General features: G+C 33.9%; 2 protein-coding genes across 4 annotated transcripts in view; one reads left to right on the top strand and one right to left on the bottom strand.

The window, feature by feature from the left end:
* LOC125649132 (basal body-orientation factor 1-like) overlaps positions 1 to 24,555 on the bottom strand; it is a 90,531-nt gene that overhangs the window by 8,535 nt on the left and 57,441 nt on the right. The window lies entirely within an intron of this gene.
* Positions 41 to 13,077, top strand: LOC125649133 (ectonucleoside triphosphate diphosphohydrolase 5-like). Of its 3 annotated transcripts, XM_048876375.2 has the most exons (15): positions 41 to 169; positions 2,099 to 2,487; positions 2,833 to 2,912; positions 3,070 to 3,213; positions 5,053 to 5,122; positions 5,349 to 5,384; positions 6,209 to 6,294; positions 6,630 to 6,709; positions 7,468 to 7,529; positions 7,715 to 7,808; positions 7,963 to 7,995; positions 9,812 to 9,963; positions 10,544 to 10,597; positions 11,714 to 11,820; positions 12,210 to 13,077. In XM_048876375.2, exons 2-15 carry the CDS (start codon positions 2,142 to 2,144, stop codon positions 12,294 to 12,296), a joined length of 1,431 nt encoding a protein of 476 aa, XP_048732332.2. In that variant the 5' UTR covers positions 41 to 169; positions 2,099 to 2,141; the 3' UTR covers positions 12,297 to 13,077. The 3 variants fall into 3 exon arrangements, with proteins under 3 accessions (XP_048732332.2, XP_048732333.2, XP_048732335.2); XM_048876376.2 differs by lacking the exon at positions 7,963 to 7,995; XM_048876378.2 differs by lacking the exon at positions 11,714 to 11,820 and having other exon boundaries at positions 51 to 169.

Here is a 24,555-nt window from a genome sequence, read left to right as displayed (position 1 = left end):
ACAAACGTCTGGATGATCTAGAATATTTTTTCTCAAAGGTGAAGGACACTCTCGACTTCCGGTGAACAGTAATACAAACACGTCGTATTCGTTGGAAGGCCGAAGGGCTATGTCAATCTGATTTTTGATGATCACTGATCCAGACTATTTTTGTATACCTGATTGAGAGGTAAAGTTAATAAATGACAGTTTGTTGATTATTAACCAATACTGGGTCTCACTGGGCATGGCGCTGCTTCAAAAACTTTTTCCCTCAACTTTATTTACTTGAACTTGCCATATCAGCATATAGATAGAATGATCTACAAAGAATGTTCTATTGTTAAAGTGCTAATGTCCTACGGACCCGGATTAACGAAAAAATGCGTCCCATATACCCGCAATGTAGTAAAATGAAAATTGCACTCAGTCCATGGTGTAAAATCATGTCACATATCATTTAATAATATACAACCAATAAAATTACCTTCACAGCTGACTCGCCATTAATTCGATTTTAATTAGCGTGGACTGAAAACTAAAACCTACGAGTTTGAATTTCACTGTGTACATCTTCCATTTTACCGGAACTTTAATCTCAGCGAGATTCGTCGAGGCTGGATATTTGGACTGATGCCTCTTTCGAATCTCAGACCAGTGTCACACAAAGTGATTCGGGAAATTTTGCCTGAACTTCGGCCGCTTTTTGCGATTAAAATGGGTTAAACTGAATTTCTTGTCCGCTTCAACTTTTCGCATTAGACATCCTAATAACTCCCTATCACAATGAAACATGCTTTTGTAGCGGACAGTATAAGAGGAACTTATACTGCCTCACTAGAGAGCTAGCTTTTCTAGTGATGTGGTAGAGTGTCTCTCTTCATCATGCAAGTTAAGCAACGGCAAGCGCGATCAGCACTTGGCTGGGTGATCGCTACATGTTACAAATTGGTGGCAGCGTAGTGACTCTGGTGTTTGGTGGGAGGCCTGCTTCAGGTAGAGTCTCTTCGGAGCTCTGGGTACGGACATGGATTCGTCCGGGGACGACGGTGGTTGTCGTTGGGAACTGGGGATGCCGTTACTGAGCAGGTGTCAAACACTCAGAGAGGACTCGCGCTAAGCTTCGGGACGAAGCTTCCCCGAGTAGGGGGAAGTGTAGCGGACAGTATAAGAGGGAACTTATACTGCCTCACTAGAGAGCTAGCTTTTCTAGCGATGTGGTAGAGTGTCTCTCTTCGTCATGCAAGTTAAGCAACGGCGAGCGTGATCAGCACTTGGCTGGGTGACCACTACACGTCACACATTTCTTACCTTCACATGGTGTAAATCCCACAGTAAATAAAGTTGGCTATTTTCTAAGCCGTTACATACGGCCACCATTTCATGTTTACCTTACTGTCTGTCTGTCCCAAACATCAATCTTGCTCATAACTTTTAAATGGTGAGTGATAGGGCTCTCATATTTCATATGTGCATTTCTTGTGACAAGACCTTTTCGTGGTGTTTTTAAAAGTTTTTAACCGTGTGATTTTTACCTACTTTTGTAAACACACAACAAAGGCAGTACATGTTTTTCCTAAACCATAATTTTTTTTTTGAATGTTAATATTTTTGTGTTAAAATATATAAATATATTCATATTAAGTATATATAGATTCCTTATATTTCTTACCATGATGTTTGACTTCGTGATCTTGGTCTTTGAATTGACCCAAATTTCAAACGTTTAACCTTGCTCATAACTTTTGAATGGTGAATGATGGGGCTCATATATTTCAATTCTGCATTTCTTGGGGTTATGTTGTGACCCTTAGGGCAAGGTTGGGGCCACAATATGGGGTCATATTTTTTTAATAAAGATTTTTAAAAAAAATCTTTTAAAAATCAGAACAATTGAAAAACAGCTGGGCCAAGGTGACTCGGATGAGCAATGTGGCCCATTGGCCTCTTGTTTGTAATATGATTTTGGAAATAAAGCGTTAGTCTCTGATATCATAATAATGCAGAACAAACTTATTGATTTATAACTAACAAAAAAATATGTTATTATAGATGTGAATTTAATTAATGGTGTTGTGTATGCGTAGATTACCAACATCAAATTTATTTTGTATTTCAGGTACCATCAGATATGTAGAAATTACAAGTCATGATTCAGAAAAATGTTCAGCACTATCCCACGACTTAGCATGTATCAGTTTCGCGGAAGAGTGGGCGTATTTCTGGCATTTGTGCTGATAGTGGCATTGGTCATTGTGGTCACAGGATATGATGATTTTAAACATAAATTCATCTCAAATTCAGTTTTCAAGGACAAGAGGAATCCCTATATATTTAATGGAGAAGCTACTCTAAGTGTACCACAGAAGCATTTGAAAGGAAACAACGGCTTTGCACAAGTCGCACCTAGTAACAGCATCAACAATGACAAGGATATCTATGCCATTGTGTTTGATGCAGGAAGCACAGGGTCTAGGGTTCATGTTTTCAAGTTTAAAACATTACCAGGTATAAATTCAAAATATCCTGAAACAAATTGTAATGTATCCGTACTACCATTACATGTACTGGACCCTACAAAAGTTAGGTAGCTTTAACTGACAGTTAACTTGCCATGAATCTTACAGTCATACAATGGTAACAAGACATTAACTGTCAGGTAGACTTTACTAACTTTTGTGTGACTGGGTTCCGGTATTTAATTATTTTAATTTTATGCAATTCATGAAGATACTAGTGTATGTTACATTATTCTTGAAAGAAACCATTACATACATGTATATTGTTAGTGTGCAAAAATTTGCTAATGATGTTTGGGGGAGACTCTTTAAAAAGTAACTTTTTTATTATTAGGTGGATTATTGCGATTAGACAAAGAACTTTTTAAGACAACCAAACCTGGACTATCAGCATATGCAAATGATCCACAAATGGTAAAATTCATATCAAAACTCTTCAAAATGCATAAATGAAAATGATAATTCTTGCAATTGATTTGAAATACCTGGCCATCATTGAAAATTGCCATGCTTGAGGGCACTGTGGTTTTATCTGTTTTACTTTCAATATTGATTTCCTCATTATTTACAGGGTGCAGAGTCTCTAAGGCCTATGGTAATTGAGGCCTTAGCTTTTGTTCCAAAAGCCAAGCAAAACGTTACTCCCATTACACTGAAAGCTACTGCTGGGCTACGTCTGCTGTCTGAAGGGGTAGCTGACAACATTCTTAATGAGGTACATTGTCAGAAGGGGTAACTGACAACATTTTTAATGAGGTACATTGTCAGAAGAGGTAGCTGACAACATTCTTAATGATGTACATTGTCAGAAGAGGTAGCTGACAACATTCTTAATGAGGTACATTGTCAGAAGGGGTAACTGAGAACATTCTTAATGAGGTACATTGTCAGAAGGGGTAGCTGACAACATTCTTAATGAGGTACATTGTCAGAAGAGGTAGCTGAGAACATTCTTAATGAGGTACATTGTCAGAAGAAGTAGCTGACAACATTCTTAATGAGGTACATTGTCAAAAAGGGTAACTGACAACATTCTTATTGAGGTACATTGTCAAAAAGGGTAACTGACAACATTCTTAATGAGGTACATTGACAAATTGGACACAATTATGTACATTGAGACAATATTTATGAGGGGTGAGTCAAACATTTTGTGTACTGCCACGATAAAATCCTTCCCACATTTTCAAATTTGATGGATTTTATTTTCACATTATTTATACGTTTGACAGGAATACAAAATTTCACCATTATAAAAATATTTAAAAAATTTAATGAACTTTACAATAATCAACAGTGTTGCAACCTAGCACAGTCTGCTGGTTAACTTTAATGTCTGTAATGTCACATTCAAATCTTTCTACGGCTTTTTAAAATATTCCTCATTCTCTTGGGTACATCTCTGGTGCCAGTTAATCCACACACTAAAAACAGATATAGACCATTCCATGTCATATCAAAGATGAAATGATATCATTTACTGCAGTAATTCAGAATCACTTAGATTGCTAAATTTAGTTCCTTTGACGTTTCCTTTTAACTTTGAGTTAAATCTATCAGCATCAATTTGCTCCTTTACAAGACACAGCTTTTGAGCTTTCTGAGTATGGTTCATCTTTATACTGGTCCCTTGTCCACCCCTGAATTGTCACTTGAACACTACAGACCTAGAACAGTTTTTTCTTCCCTGTTTGATATACAAGTAACACATCTAAGGTTTCCGTTGGTGATTTCTCGGGTTTAACACAAAACTGTATGATATATTCCAGGAATACACTTTGTTCTCGGTGTCATTTTTCCACTCATAAATTTCAAACACCATCGAGATAAATCTTTAAAAACGCCAACAATGATGTCAAAGCTTGGTTCTGTGACATCATAAGTATCAATTTTAAAAAAAAAATAACAATTTTAAAAAAATGAGATACATTTGTATTTGATCAAATTTTGATTAACTTCTTTCTTTTAGGTTGACTAATGTAATTTGAGGTTGTGCTAGGTATGCAAATCACGGATATTTGAATAGTCAGTATTTTTATTATTTATTACCAACGAAAGTCAATAAATGACAATTAGGTGTATAGTAGCCTGATTAGGAAGTGTGCAAAATTTGAAGTTTCTACCTTGTGTAATATCAATTTTATCATGTCAGTCCATCCAGTTAGGGCTGAAATAGGCTATGCCTGCTGCCTAATCCCATTCACTTATTAGTGAATAAAATATTGTTTAAAATAAAATGTCAGTCCATTAACTTCTAGATTGCATTGTAGTAACAGGAATTACAATGGCTGTCCAAAAAGTGTGTGGATAGTTGTGTTTTTGTTATTTTAGTAGGGTTTAGATCTAAATTCTATATACTAAAATGTTTGTTATAAAATTTCAATGGTTTTGAATGTTTTCACATTGAATGAAAAAAAAGTGGTCGTAAAAGGTCGCAGGGTGCGCACAGCCCAGGGTAACAATATTTTATTTGGAAGCATTTTTGTATATAAAGTATAAATAGATATTTACATGTAATTTGCAGTTTAAAAATTGACAGTTTTCTATATCTTAGGTTACACAGATGTTCAAACAATACCCCTTCCCATTAGGTGATGTGAGCATTATGGATGGCATAGATGAAGGTTGGTTTCTGGTGTTGCAATTTTTAAAGAACAATTTTATATTGCAGCTAACATGTACTCTGTTGCGAGACTTTCATGATATTGTCATATCGGATTTATCAGCAAGACATGAATTTTGTGATTGTTCAATAATATAAATAAATTTCTTGCAAATATGTTAAAAAGTAATATACAGTAGTTATAGTATGCAATATGATATAATTTTTGTAACACAATTAATTTTCAGGAATTTTTAGTTGGATAACCCTAAATTACATATTAGGTAAGCAGTGTTTTTTCATTATTCCCATTTTCCTGTTTTTTCTTTCCATCTTTCCTGTTTATCTCTTACCTTTCCAAGTTATAGTTCTCAGAAATCCAGTATTCACTATTGTATTTCTGCACATGATACTGAACTCTATTTTTTTAAAGTCCTAGACACATGTACCCTGTATTGGATACCCATGGTTGATTTTGTACTAGAATGAATTTGCATATTTAACTATACTCACCCCTGAGCAAACACCCTGAAAAACTGTCATTAAATATGCAAATTCATTAATTAGAAACAACCAGTTCAAACTTTGTAAACATATTTGGGCCCATTTCAATTTACAAGATTATGATGTTTATCAGTTTTACGTGCATATGTATAGAGAAGTAAGTGAATATTGTTTTTAGAAAGATTGTAAAAGAGCAATTTTACAGGCTGTTATGTCATAAAACAGCCAAGATTAAACTCCCCATTAAGAAGCAGTTCCTGTTTGCCTATTTCAGATATGGCCATGTAATGATACGTACATGTAATGTAAATTCCATTTACTAGTACCGATAGTAAGTTAAAATCCTTTAAAGTTTTGTAATTGGCACTGATCAACTGACTCATGCATGTTAATCACAAAGTTTTTCAAAACTGCTGAGTCCAAAGGTTTTGTCCACTTCAAATTCTATCAAACCGGTTCAAAGCAGTCAACTACTACATTTTTTCAGCAAGTTTGACAATATATGATGAAAAGAAAGATGGAATCAATCAGTATATGTATGTCTGAGATAGAGTTATCCAAAGTTGCTATTTTTTCTAGTACTTAGTTTTATATACAATTTCAGGTACCCTCACCAATGGAAATAAGACTGTTGCTGCCTTAGATTTAGGAGGGGGATCTACACAAATAACATTTGTTCCTCAGCATAGGGTAAATTTTGCCTATAAATGCCTTTTTGTTAAACGGAGATGGAATTGCATGAACTTAATTTAAGTACTTGTAGATTCATTATTATATGTGAGAAAGTAATGCTTATGTCTCACAAAATAAATGATTGTGCTTTTATTCATTTACAATTTAATCAATTTAGGTCCTTGGGGGGTCTAGCAGTAACAGTTCTGAGTTTTCATAAATATATGCTGAATGACCAAATTAAGTACTTTCAGGATATTAGAAACCTACAGCTTTTAATTGGTATAGATAAAGATTAGAGACCTTTCATTGGAGAAATATTGTGATATGTTGATGATGTAAAATATTTACAGGAAACTGTAAAAGCTGTTCCCAAGAACTTCACAAGTAAAATTACTTTGTTCAACAAAAGCTACAAATTATACACACACAGGTAAGTTGTCATGATGCTTATTTGTTTTGCCTCAAACTAGAATGACGCTCTATTATTGGATGAAACATGTCATGTGACTGCCGTCTTTAGTAAGCAAGTAACAAAATTTAGACGGCAACATGGTGGCCGTTTCGTCATTTAGTATTGGTACTAACTTTTACCAATTCTCTGTTACCATAAATAACTCTAACATTAACCAAAAGTAAGTGGTTATTGTTGTCCCACTTGAATATTGAAATAAAAATAATTTTTTTTTTTAAATTGTTAAATTTGTTGGACATTGTGTTCATGTATTGTTGCTATGTTGAAATACTCTTAGTTCAATTCTTGCTGACTGATGATAGATGAATTCATTGTATTTCTTTCTTATATTTATTAACATATAAAAAGGTTAGTCCTCAACAAAACAAAACACTTATTAGGTTTGTTACTGACAGTCTACGGGAATATGTCGGGTTGTTCAAGTCCATAGAAGTCTCGGCTTGCTGATTATAAATCTGATATTTGCATGACACTTTATTCTCATCAGATCTATGTTGTCAATTTGTATGAGACAAGAAATTTTCATGAATAATAGTTACTGAAAATATGGCAAGATTTGAATTGTTGTTGGCTCATAATCTCATGAAAATGAAAGCCTTCCAAATGAAACAGAAGTTTAAGTTTTTTAAATAGATTATAGGTATACTTCAGATTTTTCCATTCTTAGAGGGTGACCTTTTTGGGGATCTGAACTGTGTATGACTTTTTTCTTACAGTTATCTTGGCCAGGGATTAATGTCAGCAAGATTTTCTCTTCTGTCCGATGATAAAGAACCAAGTATGTACAATAGATAAATTCCATTATCATAAAAAAGTTGTTATCAAATCTATGTACATCAACTGTATAATTGAGTAATCAATGTCTTTTGTTGTAATGTTTCATACACAGTTTTATCAAAATGAGAAATATGTCAATGGATAGTTTTAACATAATAAAGGAAGTAAATAAATTGTTTCTAACAGATGAGGTGACAAATACAACTGTTCTCTCTAGTCCTTGTCTTCCAAACAAATTCGCGGGAAACTTTAGATTTGGGGCTCATAGATACCGAGTAGGGTAAGTGGTGCAGAACACAGAGAGGCATTGATATTGATATTGATAAACATTTGTAATGTTATACAATTCTGTGTGAGTAAATACACATGATATACACAAAAATGTATACTATACTGTGCATACAAATGTACATGGGAACCCTTGTTCTTCCCAGGAGTACCAGTGATCATAGGCACAGTGTATACAGGTTTGACTACTTGCAAATACCCACTTGTAAACAACCATAATACCCCATTTCATTATCTCAAAGTGTTGGTTGCATTCACTTATACCATGGACATCCACACCCAAAAATCACGGTCACAATAGTACATGTAGGATGAGAGAGAGAGAGTGATAAAACTGAAATGCAGAAGACAGAGTGCTTCTGAAAGAAAACTGATTTTTCTGCAAACCTATCAGATGTCATTTTGAAAGTTTGAATGCTGTTTTTCCACATTCATTACATGATATGATGTTTAATTCCATTAGCTAAGCATGAAGTTTTTTGCATGCCCATGTTTGTTGTTGTGTTGTGTTGATTGGGGGGGGGGGGGGGGGGGGGGGGGACTAGTAAACGCCTTGATAGGGTGACTTGATTTATTATGTAATGTATTTTGACATTTGATGGTGTGATGGATGACTTGTGAAGTTTTACAATAAAATGTCAAAATAGTATTTAAGGAAGTATACTACACCAGAGAAATTTTATATGGATAAAAAGTGGAGGATATGTACAACACTATTTTGAAATTGAAAACTTTTAGATTTTCTTTATTTGGGCAATAATGCAGTTTTAGTAAAAAGTAACCTGGGGGAAAAATTAAAAACCTGCAAGACTCTAACTCGCGATCTACAGATTTTCTGTCAACATGCCAACCTACTGAGCTCCTTACAATGTAGCTAGACAAATATTGTTGATATTTATATTTTTATTCATGTTTTAAAAGGAAGTCAGCCATTATGACGATGTAGTATACCTCCTTAAATTGATGTTTAGGTCAAAGAAATGATGAAAGGTGAAGACAATGAACAGTGATCAATGATCTAACTATTTACAAGCTTAAACTCTATAGATAAAACTGACAATGATTTTTCCTGGTTTTGTCTCTCAAGAATTGAAGTTTGAAAAAATTAGAAAGCAATTTTAATGACAAAAATTTCTCAATCATAAAGTTTTCTAATTTTTGAGGGTGTATACGTAAATAATGTATACATGTATATCACATGTTATTATAGTTCTTGGATATTAAAGGTTATGCTAGGACTGAGGTAGTAGACAGATATCAGCATCTTTTTACTTCCAGGTTATTAAGAAATTTTGGAAATACCGTGACCATATTCCTTTTAATCAGAATTAATTTTGGCCATGTGGTAATTCACCCCCTTCAATATGTACATGTATCTGTGCATCATGTAACCACAAGTTATGGTAACTACAAATTTGAAGTTGTGGACAAGCATGGATTTTCTTTGATTGGTTTTATACCATTATGTTTGTGAATGTTTAACATCATATGCATTAATTTCACTAAATGATCTGAGTCGGGAGAAATTCATTTAATTGTAAGAATATGTTTTGGTTCTTTTGCATGTTTGGATTTTGCTAGAAAGTTTAGCATACTAAACAGGGCTAATTTCAAATACTTGTCATAATTAAGTCATGTATCGTACATATTTTTGAAATTTTATGGAGCTTGTGCATGATATGATTTTATATTTCACCAGTGGTTTGGGATTTTTAAAAACTTTTTCATTTTTATTTTTTTTTCCCTTTTTTAAGAGAAAAGTTTGTGTATTTCAGAATCTGTTAACTAGACACAATATATATTTGATTTGATTAAAGTGATAATTGTTTTCTCTTTGTTTTGAATTGTAAATATATGATTTTAACAAATTTCTTTCTAGTATTACCTGTATATACACATTATTTAAACTAGCCTAGCTTCCAAAATTGACAAATTAGTAGTAATCTTACATGTCATTCTTCAGACCTTGATTATTGATTTTCTTTATTCATACAGTGCCCTGACTAATGGTAGCTCTTTCAATGCCTGTCTAAAGGATGCAGTTAACTTTGTGGACAGATACATGGCAGATGTTAAAGAACTCAGCAATGCAGATATTTATATTTTCTCGTACTTCTTTGACAGAGCCAACGATGCTGGGATCATAGGTGACTGAGAGAGAATTGAATTTTTGTCAGATTAACAATTATACATCATAAGCAATTGGTTGAATATTATGTTGATACTTGCATCAGCCAAAAAATATATCATGGTGGTACACTATTTTACATTATGTCATTTTTAAATGCACTTTACAGGATATACGTTTACACTGCGGTTCATCGCTTTTCATTAAATAAAGTATGATTTGCTCAAAAATTTTGTGGTTGATCAGAATATCAACTGAAAAATTAAATGGAAAATTTGTGCATCAGTGATCTGTGTGTATTAATGTGGTTTCCTGTTACCCCCCCCCTTCCCCCCCCTCTCCCCCCCCCCCCCCCCCCCCCCCCCCCCCCCCCCCCCAATAATAATTTCTTGAATAGTGGTTTTGAGTTTTAAAATCATTTGTATATGGCACTGTGTCAGTATTTGTTCTTAGAAGTGGATATGCATCATGCCTCTATTTTGAAAAAGAAAATGCTGTTGTAATATGATATGAAATAATTTATAACAGACAGTCACAGGAAGGTAGCACCTACCAGGTACATGCACATGTTTGATGACCTATTCCTTTTTAAATTGCAGCAAAAGATGGTGGACAGATGACCATCAAAGACTTCAAAAAAGCAGCTGCACATTGTAAGTATTGTTCAAAGTAATTTCTGCATCAAACTATGGTTACATTTAGCAACGCTAGTGTTGAAAGAATGTAACAAAACCATTTCACTGATTTGTACATTTTAAAAGAGAGTGTCATGTATGAAGCTGTCTGAGAGACTTGTCTCAAGTCTTTTGATGGCTGTCTCCAATTATTTCCAGTCTTCTTTGTTTGTGGTCTCTTTAAAACGTAGCAATGACATTAACATTCTAAGAAATATGATGTAAGGGGAGCTTTGACACAAAAGGAAAGGGCATGTTAAGTGCAACAGTTCCTTTATAGCAACCTTGATTCACCAATGAAAAATCTTAAAGATCTTGAAAACCTAGATCCACAACCCAGAGGAAGCAAAAGAAATGTTGAAAAGCAGACTGCATAAGCATACTGCTCTTAGATGCATGTTTTCTATATAGAAGACCCTATATCAAAGTGATGCATTGTATACATGCATTCTTACAAGGCAAAAGTTAAAGGGACTGGTTCACGATTTTTTATGAAAATATTTTTCATTTTTGATGTTAAACATTAAAAATATAACTCATTAATGTTGACAGCCAAAATTTTGACCTTCTGAATGCAAGTATGAAAGCAATATTTTAGCCTTAAATCTGTGTTATGTAAACAAAGACTCGAGTCTTTTTATGTAAACAAACAAACAAACAAGTGAAACATTGATTTTGTAATATAATTCATCTTAATTTTGCATAGTCATAAATTTTAACTTTTAGATGACACATTTTACCCCCAAAATGCTTGAAATGTGAAAGATATAATAAACTTTATAGATCGATATCCATTTCTTTTGAAATTTCGTAAACAATAGCATACTGCAATCTTTGTTTACAAAACAAATAATAAACTCTCTAAAATGAGCTTCTGTGATGATGTATAACCTTAATTTTCATTTGAAATCTTTCAAACACATTAGACAGTAAATTTGATCATTAAAAGTGAAAAACAAAATTTTGGGTGAAATCGTGAATCAGTCCCTTCAAGTTAAAATAGCCAAACAACACAATACAGTCAGTTCGATAATCTGTAAAACAACATGAGACACAATTAGACCAAAAACAGTTACCAAGTTTTGCTTTGCACAGATTTTTCCAAGCCTTTGCTTGATCATCCATACCTGGGAATGGATCTAACCTATATATATGCTTTACTTCATGATGGCTACCATATACGACCCAACAAAGGACTAGAGGTGTGTACTTGTATTTGATGTAAACCACCAGGGATACGATTGAAACCTATCAAAACCCCCAAGAACTCTCAAATAGACTAGATTCTAGCTAATTCAAATTTTTATTAGGTTTCATTGTAATTTTATTACGTTAAATATGAGGATAAGATTTCGGATGCAATAAAGCTAGTGGAAATTTTTTTTGTGAAAATTATCATTAGGTTCACACTGTGTTAGTGAAAGGTAATACTGTAACAGCATGTAAACTATTAGTGACCCTGAAAATTACCAACTCTCTCTTGCAATTTGTGATTCCAGTATTTCAGTTTAGTATTAACTACAGAATCATCGAGTTTTTACACTATAATCGATATATTTGTAGTAAAAAATTTCATTCTTTCTCATTTCAGGTGATAAAGAAAGTGAATGGGACTGAAATAAGCTGGGCTTTAGGCTCTGCATTTCATTTATTATACACCATGGGTTTAGCAAAATAGTGCATCATTCCATAACAGGTGGAAGTATTTGATGACTTATGACAGATATGGGATCTACATGGAATACAGTGTTCTTGGTCCATCTTTTTCGTGTGTGACAATTTTTTTGTATAGAATAAGGAGAAGGATGTAACATGTCATTTCATAGAATTGCAAACCTTTAGCAAGTTATTTTCTACTCTGGAATTGAAATAAGGTCATAATCAGATATCAAGTTATTTTATGTAGAGTTTACTGATTACAGTATGAGGGACATCCATGAAGATGTGGACTTAAGCTTAATTGAATTGGTTTATTGAAGAAGAAATGATAGACCATACATCTCCAAGTTTCAGTAGATGGCTCACATGCATATATGGGGGTCTATCTCTCAACTATTGATACACACCCAAAATCTCAGTTATGCAGTTTTTCATATCTTCCATGCTTAGATATTCATCAAAAACCATTTTAAACTCTAGTTTCTCTGCAGTGGTAGGAAGTAATATATATCCCCTACCCCCCTCTCCGGGGTATACATTTTGTTTTGCCCTGTTCGTCTCTCTATCATGTTTTCAGATATGACGTTAAAATTATAGGTTTGAATTATTTTGTGGAGATTTGAAAAAAAAATTCAGAAAATAAAACTTTCAAAAGCCAAAAAAGAATGTCATAAAATTTCATCATTGCTCCGGGTTCATGTAGGAGTAGTGTAGGAGTCTGTATGACATACTTTTGGGTAAATATAGACTATAGACATGTACTTTTCTCGAAAATTTGGGTATTAAAATATAGTATTTTAAAGTGTTGGCTGCATATAGGGATCTTTTTAATTTACTTGCCTCCGTTCCTTTTAGGAAGGATAAGACATTGTTAATGCATATATCTTCATTGCTTGTGGACAATGCATGATTATTTACTTGTTTTGTGAATTGAATAAGAGGGGTTGGGCTCAAAGAAATTGTTTACCACAATGCCAAAGGTGCTTTGAACAACTGTGTTCAGATAAATGAACTTGATAACAGTATTAATTAGTAATGTGTAGATAATTAATCTCAGTTATAATCAAACACGTGATGAGTTTAGGTTTTAACTAAAGTTAAGGTCACACTCACTCAGCAGGTGGCCTGTGTGTTCCAGTGCATGCATTCCATATGCCAGTTACAAAGACATCTGACTAGAAATCTGTAATGAGCACTTATGGATGAAGTTTAATGTCTGTCTATCTCCTTATGCTTACACAGCAAGCTGTTTGGGATTTTCTTTTATTAGTATATTTATGCTTATGGGGTAATTTTGTGTTATTCCAGGTTAAAGTTCTGTGATCAATTTATGTACATGTATGTCTGCATAATGTGGGGTTGAAAATAAGCTAAGCCTTTCTTTTTAATGCTATAAGGGATTTGCCTTTAGTGTAATGTTGCAAATGTATATAGCAAGTCAAGGAACATGTATTAACAGATTAGGTAGAATATTTTTGCAAGTAGTATTTATCCTAGCCATAATTGTAAACTGGATGATATTATTGTGTTTGACCTGAAGACATTTCCTTACTTTTGATGAAGTTACAAAGATGTTTGGGAAGTTTTTAGTACATGCTATCGGTAGTATTCTGTGGAAGTGTACTGATCAAGTATTCTTGATTGTTGTGATCTTCTAACCAGGTCATGAAGAAAGTTAAAAATTAAAAGAACACAATCAATGTTAAAGGTTTACTAAATTAAAGGAATTATCCACATCCACAATAATTGATATAATAAATTCCTCATCCCTTTTTGGATACTTTTACATAAATTGTTAGCTCAGTTGATTAGTGTTTGGCTGCCAATCTGTAGATCATGAGTTGGATTTTTAAAAAACCCAGTAAATTTTTCAATACTAGAAGACAATCACATGTACTAGGTGAACTTATTTGCGGGGTGGGGGGGGGGGGGGGGGGGGGGGGAATCTAATGAAAATCAGACTTCTTAGATCCACGCCGTATACTCTGCATAAGAAGATCTGACATACCTGACTAAGGGTCATGTTCAGGTGAACTTTATGTTAGCCAGTCAGCGCGTCGCCTATAAAATCATCGGTGTTAATTCTCAATTCTAGGAAAATGGCTGCTATTGTTTGGTTTGAAAGAAAACACATCTCAGGTAGATGTGACGTCACAATGCACCATTAACTTTGACTGGCATTATATTCCTCGCGATAGTTAAGTAAATCATCTTGATAACTATTCAGATCGTACCCATCCCTTCTCATACATAAATCGCAATTCACAATTAATTTAATTTGGGTGTATTTTATATCATATGTTTTGTTGTTTGTATGAACAGAATAGATTAGGCATTATTATACCCCCCGCAACAAGTTGTGGGGGGGGTATACTGGAATCGGGTTGTCCGTCTGTCTGTCCGTCCGTCTGTAGACGCAATGGTTTCCGGGCTCTAAAGCATTATCCTTTCCACCTACAGTCACCATATCAATACATATGGACTACCATGGGATGAAGATGTTCCCTATCGATTTTGGGGTCAAAAGGTCAAAGGTCACACGCACTGGACATCGAAGTAGCAATATGGTTTCCGGACTCTAAAGCGTTATCCTTTCCACCTACAGTCACCATATCATACATATGGACTACCCATGGGATGAAGATGTTCCCTATCGATTTTGGGGTCAAAAGGTCAAAGGTCACGCGCACTGGACATCGAAGTAGCAATATGGTTCGGTTTTTCATGCCATTTGATTTTTACACTCAGAAAAGAGGTAGTTTATACCTATTACCAACACCCTTTGGGAGATTGGGGTAAGCGGGGGGTATTCTTAGTGAGCATTGCTCACAGTACCTCTTGTTGCAAAAGTTTAAAATTCCTTGTGTGAGAATATACAATTTTATAGTGTGGAATAAAATTCGTGGGAGAGAGATTACTGCAACTTACTTACGAATTGCTGGGAACCGCCTAAATAGCCATCAATGAATATTCCAAGTGAAAGGTCATGTGGACATAACCCCATGTAGCGATTGTGAGCGTATCTTAGGATCTGATTTTAATTAGACTGGGGGGGGGGGGGGGGGTGTTGAATAATCCTAAACCATGCATAATTCAAATATCCAGTCTTTTCACTGTGATCCATTTGAATTGTATCATTTGAATAGATGATACTGTTGTGGAGTAGAATTGTACCACAGAAACTGTTCTAGTTATCTCCATATCATAACAGAAGTTTGTAAAAGAATAAAACTTCTCTAAGTCCCTTTTTGCAATTTTGATGTACAAAAGTACTTTTTCCCACAAGTGAAGAAGAATTGTGATATTTCCTCCTTCTTAATAGTATTTTCCAGAAATGTGGTATAGCATAGCAAATGTTATTTGAAGGAGGTATACTACATCGTCATAGTGGCTGACTTCCTTTTAAAACATGAATGAAAACATAAATATAAGCAATATTTGTAACTATATTTCTTTAAATCTAATTGCCTAGCTGGGTAGATCATTAGGTTAACATGTCGAGTGCTGATCTGTAGATCACTGGTTCACACCAAGGGGTTAAAAATATTTTTTTGAGATGAATTTCTTCTAAAACTGCATTTTTTAAATAAAAGTAAATTTGAAAATTTTCAAAATATTGTATATTATATCTGCTACTTTTCGTTCAAATCAAATTTTTCTGGTATGTTATTTCTCCTTAAAAGTGCCTGTTATTAGTGCTATATGAATGTATAACTGCAGGCAAAGTGTTTCATTTCAGAATTCAATCCTGAAAAGCACAAATTGAGACCGGGCCCTGCCATATGGCAGGTGCCCTATAGTATTTACTATGTCTGTCCGTCCATCAGCACTTTCTATTGTACGTAATAGCTCAAGTTTTCTTGAGAAGATTTTCATAAATTTACATAATACTTGGATTAGGCGCAGAGGAAGACCCCTTTCAATTTACAGATTTATGGTTCTTGTCTTGAAGGGACTTTAAATCTTTAATTTTAATACATGTAAAGATGATAATATTTTCCATGGTATGCAGTAACTTAAGATTTCTTGTGAAGATTTTCACAGAATTCAAAGGTAAATGCTTGGATTATGAAGAGAAGACCCCTTTCGATTTTCTTTATCAGTTTTGTCATTACGGAGGCATGGGACTTTGATATTTTTTTTATATCAATTAGATGTCAGCACTTTCTATAGCATATGTGATATATTTGAGTCCAGAAAAAAATTAAGGGTGGATGTATCAAGCATGCTGATTCATATACCCGACCAGATACACATAGTTCAGTGGTAGAGCACCTGATGGATATATTTATAGCAGGACCCTTTCTGACTTGTCAGTTTTGTATATTTTTACAATAAAGGTATGATTTTATATGATTGAATAATTCCAAGCTTTTAGATTGATTGAGATCCAACAACTACAAAAAAAATTGAATGTTATATTCACCTGCACATGCCTTTGAGTGATTAGACATTAGACCAAACTTTATTGGGAATTTTTGGTTGTTCAATGAAAATTGTGTCTCTATTTTAAATATAATGAATTAAGGTAACCTCCATCACAAATTGGAGTAATAATTGTTGAATGATAGCAACATCAAACCCAATCTAAAGATGACCGATCAGGTACTGTTGGGTAATTTTTAGTAGACAGTTTCAATGTTTTGAATTATTTAGTCATATTATAAACAAAAACTCCTGTCTCGAATCACTTTTGATAAGGCCTTGCATTGTATCTGTATGCATTATGGCCAACCATGTATCATTTCATTGGCTCTCAGTAGTCAGTTTTGATGTTTTAAAATATTCATTCATATAATAAAACAATTACATGTATGGACATTTTCTTGGTCAAACGTTTTAGCAACCCCACTCTCCGGTCTGGGTGAATATTGTACTTCTCACTCCGATAGAAAAAACATTACATAGTCTTACAAAATGTCAATAATTGCATGTATAAATATAGAATGTTTTATTTTAGTTAAGTGTCCATTATTATTCAGACTGAAAAGTCCCATCTCTAATTTATTGACCTTTTATCAAATATACATTATTATCAACACATATTGTAATATTACTTTATATGTTATGAATTATATGATCAGTATTTACCAGTGGAATAGTCAAAACTGGCACAATGACATTGGAACTTGAAAACTGAACATTTAATGGGAGATATAAGACATTAAATGAAAACTGTTCTTGTACTTTTCATGCCCCCGTAATTGAAGATTCTGAGGCATATGATATAATTTTTGGTCTGTCTGTTGGTCATAACTTTTGAACACTTAGTGCTAGGGCTTTCATATTTCACATCGTGTATTTCTTGTGACAAGACCTTTCTTTTGATTCCAAAATTTTTGACCTCATGGCCATCAACTTGGAATTTGACTTAATTACTTTTGAAAAACTTAATTTTTGCCTTAACTTTTGATCAATTACACCTTGTGATATAGGGCTTTCATATTTCACATGTGCATTCCTAATGTAACATGACCTTTCTTTGGGTACCAGAATTACTTTACTGCCATACGAGGGCATCAGTGTATCACAAACATTTTTTTTTTTTTTTTCAGTATGTTTGTGAACTATTAGAAATGTTGGGTTCTTAAGGGTTTGATCCCTTTCAGTCCCTCATTTGATGCTTTTCTGTTTTTTCATGTGAGGAACTATTTATTCACCTGTATCAGATATGTTGCCCCATGTCTTTTGTTATATGCTGCCCCATGTCTTAATCGTTGTATGTATCAAAGAGGTAGGTTCACAATGTAATTGAGCCATGTGAATTTTAGAAATTGATGATAATTCACTCTTTTACATGATGTCATAACAACCACATTTTGAAATGCCAATTTGTTTGGCTGGTGACCAATTTGTCACATACACTCTTAACCTCTTATCCAATTATGGGCCATGTTTATGGAACAGTGACAAATTATTGAAAATCAAGAAATACTTTTTGGGTTGTGGCCAAGGCTGCTGGATACACCAATTGTATTTAACAAAATCTTCAGAAAGTTCAGATGCCTTTTATACTCAAACTTATCTCAATGAATAACATCTTTGGCATACATTTGTGGATAGATTAAAGTCGTGTCTTTACAAAAATTCAATACATCCAGCCATAAAATTGCAAATTTTCCAGACTGCAAATTAGTCCTTTGTGAACCTTCCTCTTTGTGATGTATTGGTATCTCTGAACTTCAATATTAGTACTTCTGGCATCAGTTAATCTGCTACATATACACATTGTATGGTGAATTGTACAAGGGTTTTCCAGTATTAATATGAATTGGTTTTTACTATATTGTTTGGTGAAATTACTGTTACCTGTAGTTATAATGTGGTGTTCATTTTATGTGATGACATATTTTGAAAATAATTTTCATTAAAATTTCTAACAAAACATCAGTTTTCTGATTTTGGTTTTTAGCTCATTTGCACTGAATTGAACTTTTTTGATCAAAATTTACTTGTTGTAAACTTTTCAGGTCTTCAATATTTTTTTTAACCAGAACCATTAAATTGGGTAGTTCTAAGCAAAGCATCCTAGGGAAAAAGTGGTTCAAGTGAAAGACCATTCCAAGGGGATGATTAAGAAATAAGATGGAGTTATAAAAAAAACTTTTCTCAAGAATACTGAATCGGGAAAATCAAGACTTGCATGAAAGTAAGAAAACCTTAAGAACAATGGAGAATTTGACAAATTAGTATTCGATCATCCTCATGTAGTGTAGATTCCTGTGTTTCACGCACTCTACACAATCATTCCTCAGAATGAATTAAAGACTAGACTTTGTGATGTCATAAACAGTTGTTTCTTCAATAAAAATGAAAAAAAGGAAATATTCATATCTAGTGATCAGTCATTCAAAAAATTACTAAGTTAAACACCACTGATTCTATGCAGCAGTACTCTGAAGTTGATATTAAAAAGATGCTGGAGTTCCTCTTTGACAATATCTTCTGAAGTCTTTGGTGATCAGGTCATCCAACTGTTTGTTGGAATTCCCATGGGCACGAATTGTGTTCCTTTATTAACTGACCTGTTTTTATATTCTTACAAGGCAGAATTATTCAAAAGCTTCTACATGAGAAGAAAAAATCTCTTGCATTGGCCTTCAATTCGACATATAGATATATCAACGTGTTCTCTATTATAAAACATTTCATTCATACATTTATGTCGATTCAATATAACCCAGTGGACTTGAAGTAAATGAAACTATAAAGCCTTCTACATCTGTTTCATACTTAGAAATTTTATTGAACATATATATCAACAGCAAACTAACAATTTCATTCAATGAAAAACCCAAATTTGGCTTCTTCAAATAGTATTATGAATAGAACAGAGTAAAGTTTTGTGCAAATATGTGGACATAATTGTCTGTTGACGTAAGGTAAAAGTAAATCAAGGTGACATCATGTATACTTGATCTTTTATATGAATGATACCCATGACTGTGTTTACGTCTGTGTATTTGGAACATGTTATTTCCTTGTGGACCAGTCAAATTTCCTACATTGTATACATTATCATTGCATCCGTATGGACATGCAAGATAATTATGTTTACATGCAAGTTACCAATCTTTTTAGAGAATTAGATTTCAATACTCGTAAATTTACTTATAACGCCAGTATCTGTCATCTTGCAGGCAAGATGCAACATAGTTATATGTTGACATGCGACTTATTTATGTCAACATACCAGAAAATTATATTAACATGCGACTGATTATTGTTCTTAAGAACCACTGGGCCAGAATAGTTCAAATTCACATGAAAACTTTCTGATATAGAGTAGATTTATGTTTGTGCAATTTGTGGTCCTGGGGTTAGAGTGTGGCCACAATGGGGGATCAAAGTGTTATTTGCTAATATGTGGGACAAATGTTTAGAAATATATCTTGAACTAAGCTTGGGCTTTCATATTTTGTATATACATTTTTTACGGAAAAACCTCGTGATGCAATGGTATGTGACCTTGACCTCGATGTTTGACCTACTTTTAACAAAAATCTGACAATATATCCTGAACTAGTTTAGGTAGATCTTTCATATCTTGTATATATATTTTTTATGGCAAGACCTTTCATTTCATACAATTATCTTTGACCTTGAACTCGGGAGTTTAACCCTCCTTTAAGAAAACATAACGTATTAAATATGTTCGGAACTATTTTAGGTGGGGCTTTCATATTTTGTATATAGATTCTTTATGGAAAGACCTTGTACACAATGATGTTTGATCTTTTGACCTTGGAGTTTGATCTACTTTGTCACCAACCCCACCCCCCACCCCCCAACCCCCAACCCCGATTTTGACAGTATGTTGTTTCACAAATGAAGAAAAAATAAATAAGATAACATACTGAAAAAGAGTGCCTGGTATCATAAGAAAAGATTTCCTATATGAATAGGTCAGAGATTCTTTTAAAAAGTAGATCAAACTCCAAGGTCAAAAGATCAATTCAATTGAATATTTTCATTCTCTACCCATGGGTGTCATTGCTCGCTAACACCTCTGTCAATGCTGAAATTTCAAAAATTCTTGTAAAATGCCTTGTAAATTCTTATACTAACGTTTAACTTCATTCACTTAATCAATTTATGATGCAAAATTTTAAAATAAAGTTGTTTTATCGCTTGTAAACAATTCCCAAATTGTTGATTTAATCAAAATGAATCACCCCACCCCCACCCCGATTTATACCGTTATCTTATCTACATTAATCATTCTAATTCTTAAATTCCGTTTCGTTTTCCGTTCCGCGTTTTAGCAACACCCTGATGACTGAAATCCCATGGGAAGATTTAGCTTTTACTGCATGTGAAATGTAAACGTGTACAGGTAACATAAACAAAGACAAAAAATTGATGAAATATGCGAGCTAGACTAGATTTCGCCTCTCGGCAACTTAACAATGTAACCCCTTCCACCTCTTCAATCTTTCCCGCCATTTGTACATTATAAGTATTTTGCTTTGTTAAAAAATAGTGTTACATCATTTCAATCACAATGCAACAGGGACAAGTCATTATGATCACCAAGGGAAACATCTAAAGAGATATCTCTTTTTGAAAATTTAAAGAGATATCTCTAACTTAAAGAGATATCTCTTTTTACATTGATAGAGAGATATCTCTTTACGCTAGAAAGATATCTTTCTCTTTGAAAGATATCTCTCTAGCTTTGAGAGATATCTCCAAAGCGTAAAGAGATATCTCTCTAACTTACAGAGATATCTCTTTAACCAATAGAGATATCTCTCTTATTTAAAGAGATATCTTATTTTACGAATAAATAGTAAAAGGGCTTGCCATAAATTCTCCCTAAAACGGAAGCCCGCCAAAGCAAATCTTATCATGATGGCTGGGGTGTTGCTAAAACGCGGAACGGAAGACGGAACGGAAAACGGAAAATATAGCATGCAATAATGTTATGAGGAGGTCAACATTTTGCAAAATCAAAAGCTTTATTATGAACAAGGAATGCAGAAATTACAGAGAGAACAGGAAGTCATCCTCAGAATCCACCATTTCATATTGATACCTCATGCTAATGCATTATTATGTATTTTGACACGGTGTGCTTTGTGGATGAATGTATTAACAGGCGCTTGCTTAATAATTTGCATAGTAAGTTTTTATAAAAATATCAAGCAAGCGCCTGTTGGCACTATCTTTTTTCCCGGCTTTGTCATCTCTCCCCCCAGATTTTGACAGTATGTTGTTTCACAAATGAAGAAAAAAATAAATAAGGTAACATACTGAAAAAGAGTGGTTGGTATCGTAAGAAAAGATTTTATGAGCCCATCCCCCCCCCAAAACAACATTGTAAAAGATAAAATAATTTTTTGAACAATTTCCCCCAAACATAGCCTTTTTAAATCGAACGTGCTTTTAATCGAACTACATATGTTTAAGATAACTGAATTTGAATTTGAATTTAGTTCTACACCTTATATAATATACATCTATGTATCACATCAAGTTTTAAAGCGAACGAGTCCGGTGAAGAAAAAAGTTTTGCCTCATTTGGGATGAATCTATGTGAAAGTTCGTACATTTACCGATACTATGCATGTCCATCCTCTAATATTCACTCCACTTTTCATATTGTATACACCTTTTTTTGTTTATACTTTGTTATTGAATATGTATTATGCTGATGAGCCGTAAGGATTAAAGCCAATAAACAATACAATACAAGAGGAATTAACAGATTTATTTCATAATATATGAAATAGCTAAAAAGCTAACACAGAATCTATGCTTGAATGGAATTAAAAGTCATCTCATTATTAATCCAAATGTTAAGCTATACAAGTATTTAGTTTAAAATTAACTGCCAAAAGTCTTCCCTATTTAGGATTGGAGTGCTCCGGTTACTAAGTCTCCTGTTAGTTAAAAAATGATAAATCAAACAAAAGATGTTTAACTTGTTGACTAAATAAGATCATGAATTATTATTGTTTTATACATATCACACTCCCTGTTGTAAGTACACACATACACGGTATTATGTGTAAAATATATATACATGTACATGTGCGTAATGACGTTTTGTCACGGGGGGGGGGGGGGGTATAAACCACGCGTACGTGTGTTCTTTTCATCCTCGTCCCATAGGTGTCACTCGCTAACACCTCTGTCATTGCCGAAATTCTTGTAAAATGCCTGTAAATTGTTATACTAACGTTTAACTAAATTCGCTTAATCAATTTATGATGCAAGATAAAGTTGTCTTATCGGTTGTAAACAATTCCCAAATTGTTGATTTTAATCAAAATGAATCACACACACCCCCCCCCCCCCCCGATTTTTACCGTTATCTTATCTACATTAATCATTCTAATTCTTAAATTCCGTTCCGTTTCGTTTTCCGTTCCGCGTATTAGCAACACCCTGATGGCTGCAATCCCCTGGGAAGATTTTGCTTTTACCGCATGTGAAATGTATACATGAGTGTACAGGTAACCAAAAAAACCAAAGACAATAAATTGATAAAATATGCGAGGTAGACTAGATTTCGCCTCTCGGAAACTTGACAATGTTACTCCAACCACCTCTTCAACCTTTCCCGCCATTTGTTCACTAGAAGTATTTTGCTTGGTTAAAAAAATAGGGTTACATCATTTCAATGACAATGCAACAGGGAGAAGTCATTGTGATCACCGAGGGAAAAATCTAAAGAAATATTTCTTTAGATTAAAGAGATATCTCTTTTTGAAAATTTAAAGAGATATCTCTCTAACTTAAAGAGATATCTCTTTTTACATCGATGGAGAGATATCCCTTTACGCTAGAGAAATATCTCTTTCTCGCTGAGAGATATCTCTCAAAGAAAAAGAGATATCTCCCAAGCGTAAAGAGATATCTCATTTCTTTAAAGATATATCTCTTTTGGTTAAAGAGATATCTCTCTAACTTACAGAGATATCTCTTTAACCAATAAAGATATTTCTTATTTAAAGAGATATCTTATTTTACGAATAAATAGTAAAAGGGCTTGCCATAGATATGGCGATTCTTGAACCAATATTCCAACATAATTCATCATATAAGCACGTGGTGCATTTTTGCGGGAAGAGTTCATGTAAGAAGAACGAAGGAAGAGGCGATCAGGATATTTGAAGACTTCAAGAGAATAATATGTATCGATACCTGCTACAAATTGTGTCCGGGCTGTTACTGTTCTGTCTTTTGCGGTAGGTTTTTGATATTTGAAATGTACTGATAAATGATCATCTCATGTAGATGTACTGGGTACAACGGATAGTGACCTTTGATCTTGAACTTTTATATTCACACAATTTTTGAAGCTTTTCAATATGGATAAGTTCCTCAAGCTAGTTTGTGACGTTGAAATTCCATAAATGTCTATTTAAGCATAATATGTATGTTTTACCTTATTTTAAAGATTCAGAATTAAAGCTTACAAGACGATGCTGTATACACCCCCACCTCTCGGAAATCGCGGACGAGTCGACTCTTAGGCCTTTGATGGCAAGGTCTTCATATCATACCATGATCAATGACCTTGTGACCTCGGTCTTATCCAGAATAGTAAGTTCGTGTTAGTCATATCTGTGTTATGTGAATTAATTTTTATTTATATTGTGATCCTTTGGGGCTAGGTTTGGGCCACAGTATGGGGTCAACACTTTTTATGGGAATAAAGATTGATAAAAAAAATATTTTAAAAATCACAACAGCTGAAGAATGGCAGGACCAAGGTGACTCAGGTGAGCGATGTGGCCCATGGGCCTCTTGAAAATACACGAGAGTAT

Source organism: Ostrea edulis, chromosome 5 (genome assembly GCF_947568905.1).
Source record: "Ostrea edulis chromosome 5, xbOstEdul1.1, whole genome shotgun sequence".
NCBI classification, from domain to species: Eukaryota; Metazoa; Mollusca; class Bivalvia; order Ostreida; family Ostreidae; genus Ostrea; species Ostrea edulis.
This window is presented reverse-complemented; position numbering and strand designations above follow the sequence as displayed.

What these genes read in the sequence shown, in the direction of transcription:
- LOC125649133 (XM_048876375.2), top strand. Translation starts at nt 2,142, where the DNA reads ATGTTCAGCACTATCCCACGACTTAGCATGTATCAGTTTCGCGGAAGA. An exon ending in CAACGATGCTGGGATCATAG is followed by an intron (nt 9,964 to 10,543) that starts GTGACTGAGAGA and finishes TTTAAATTGCAG; the next exon opens with CAAAAGATGGTGGACAGATG. An exon ending in GACCCAACAAAGGACTAGAG is followed by an intron (nt 11,821 to 12,209) that starts GTGTGTACTTGT and finishes TTCTCATTTCAG; the next exon opens with GTGATAAAGAAAGTGAATGG.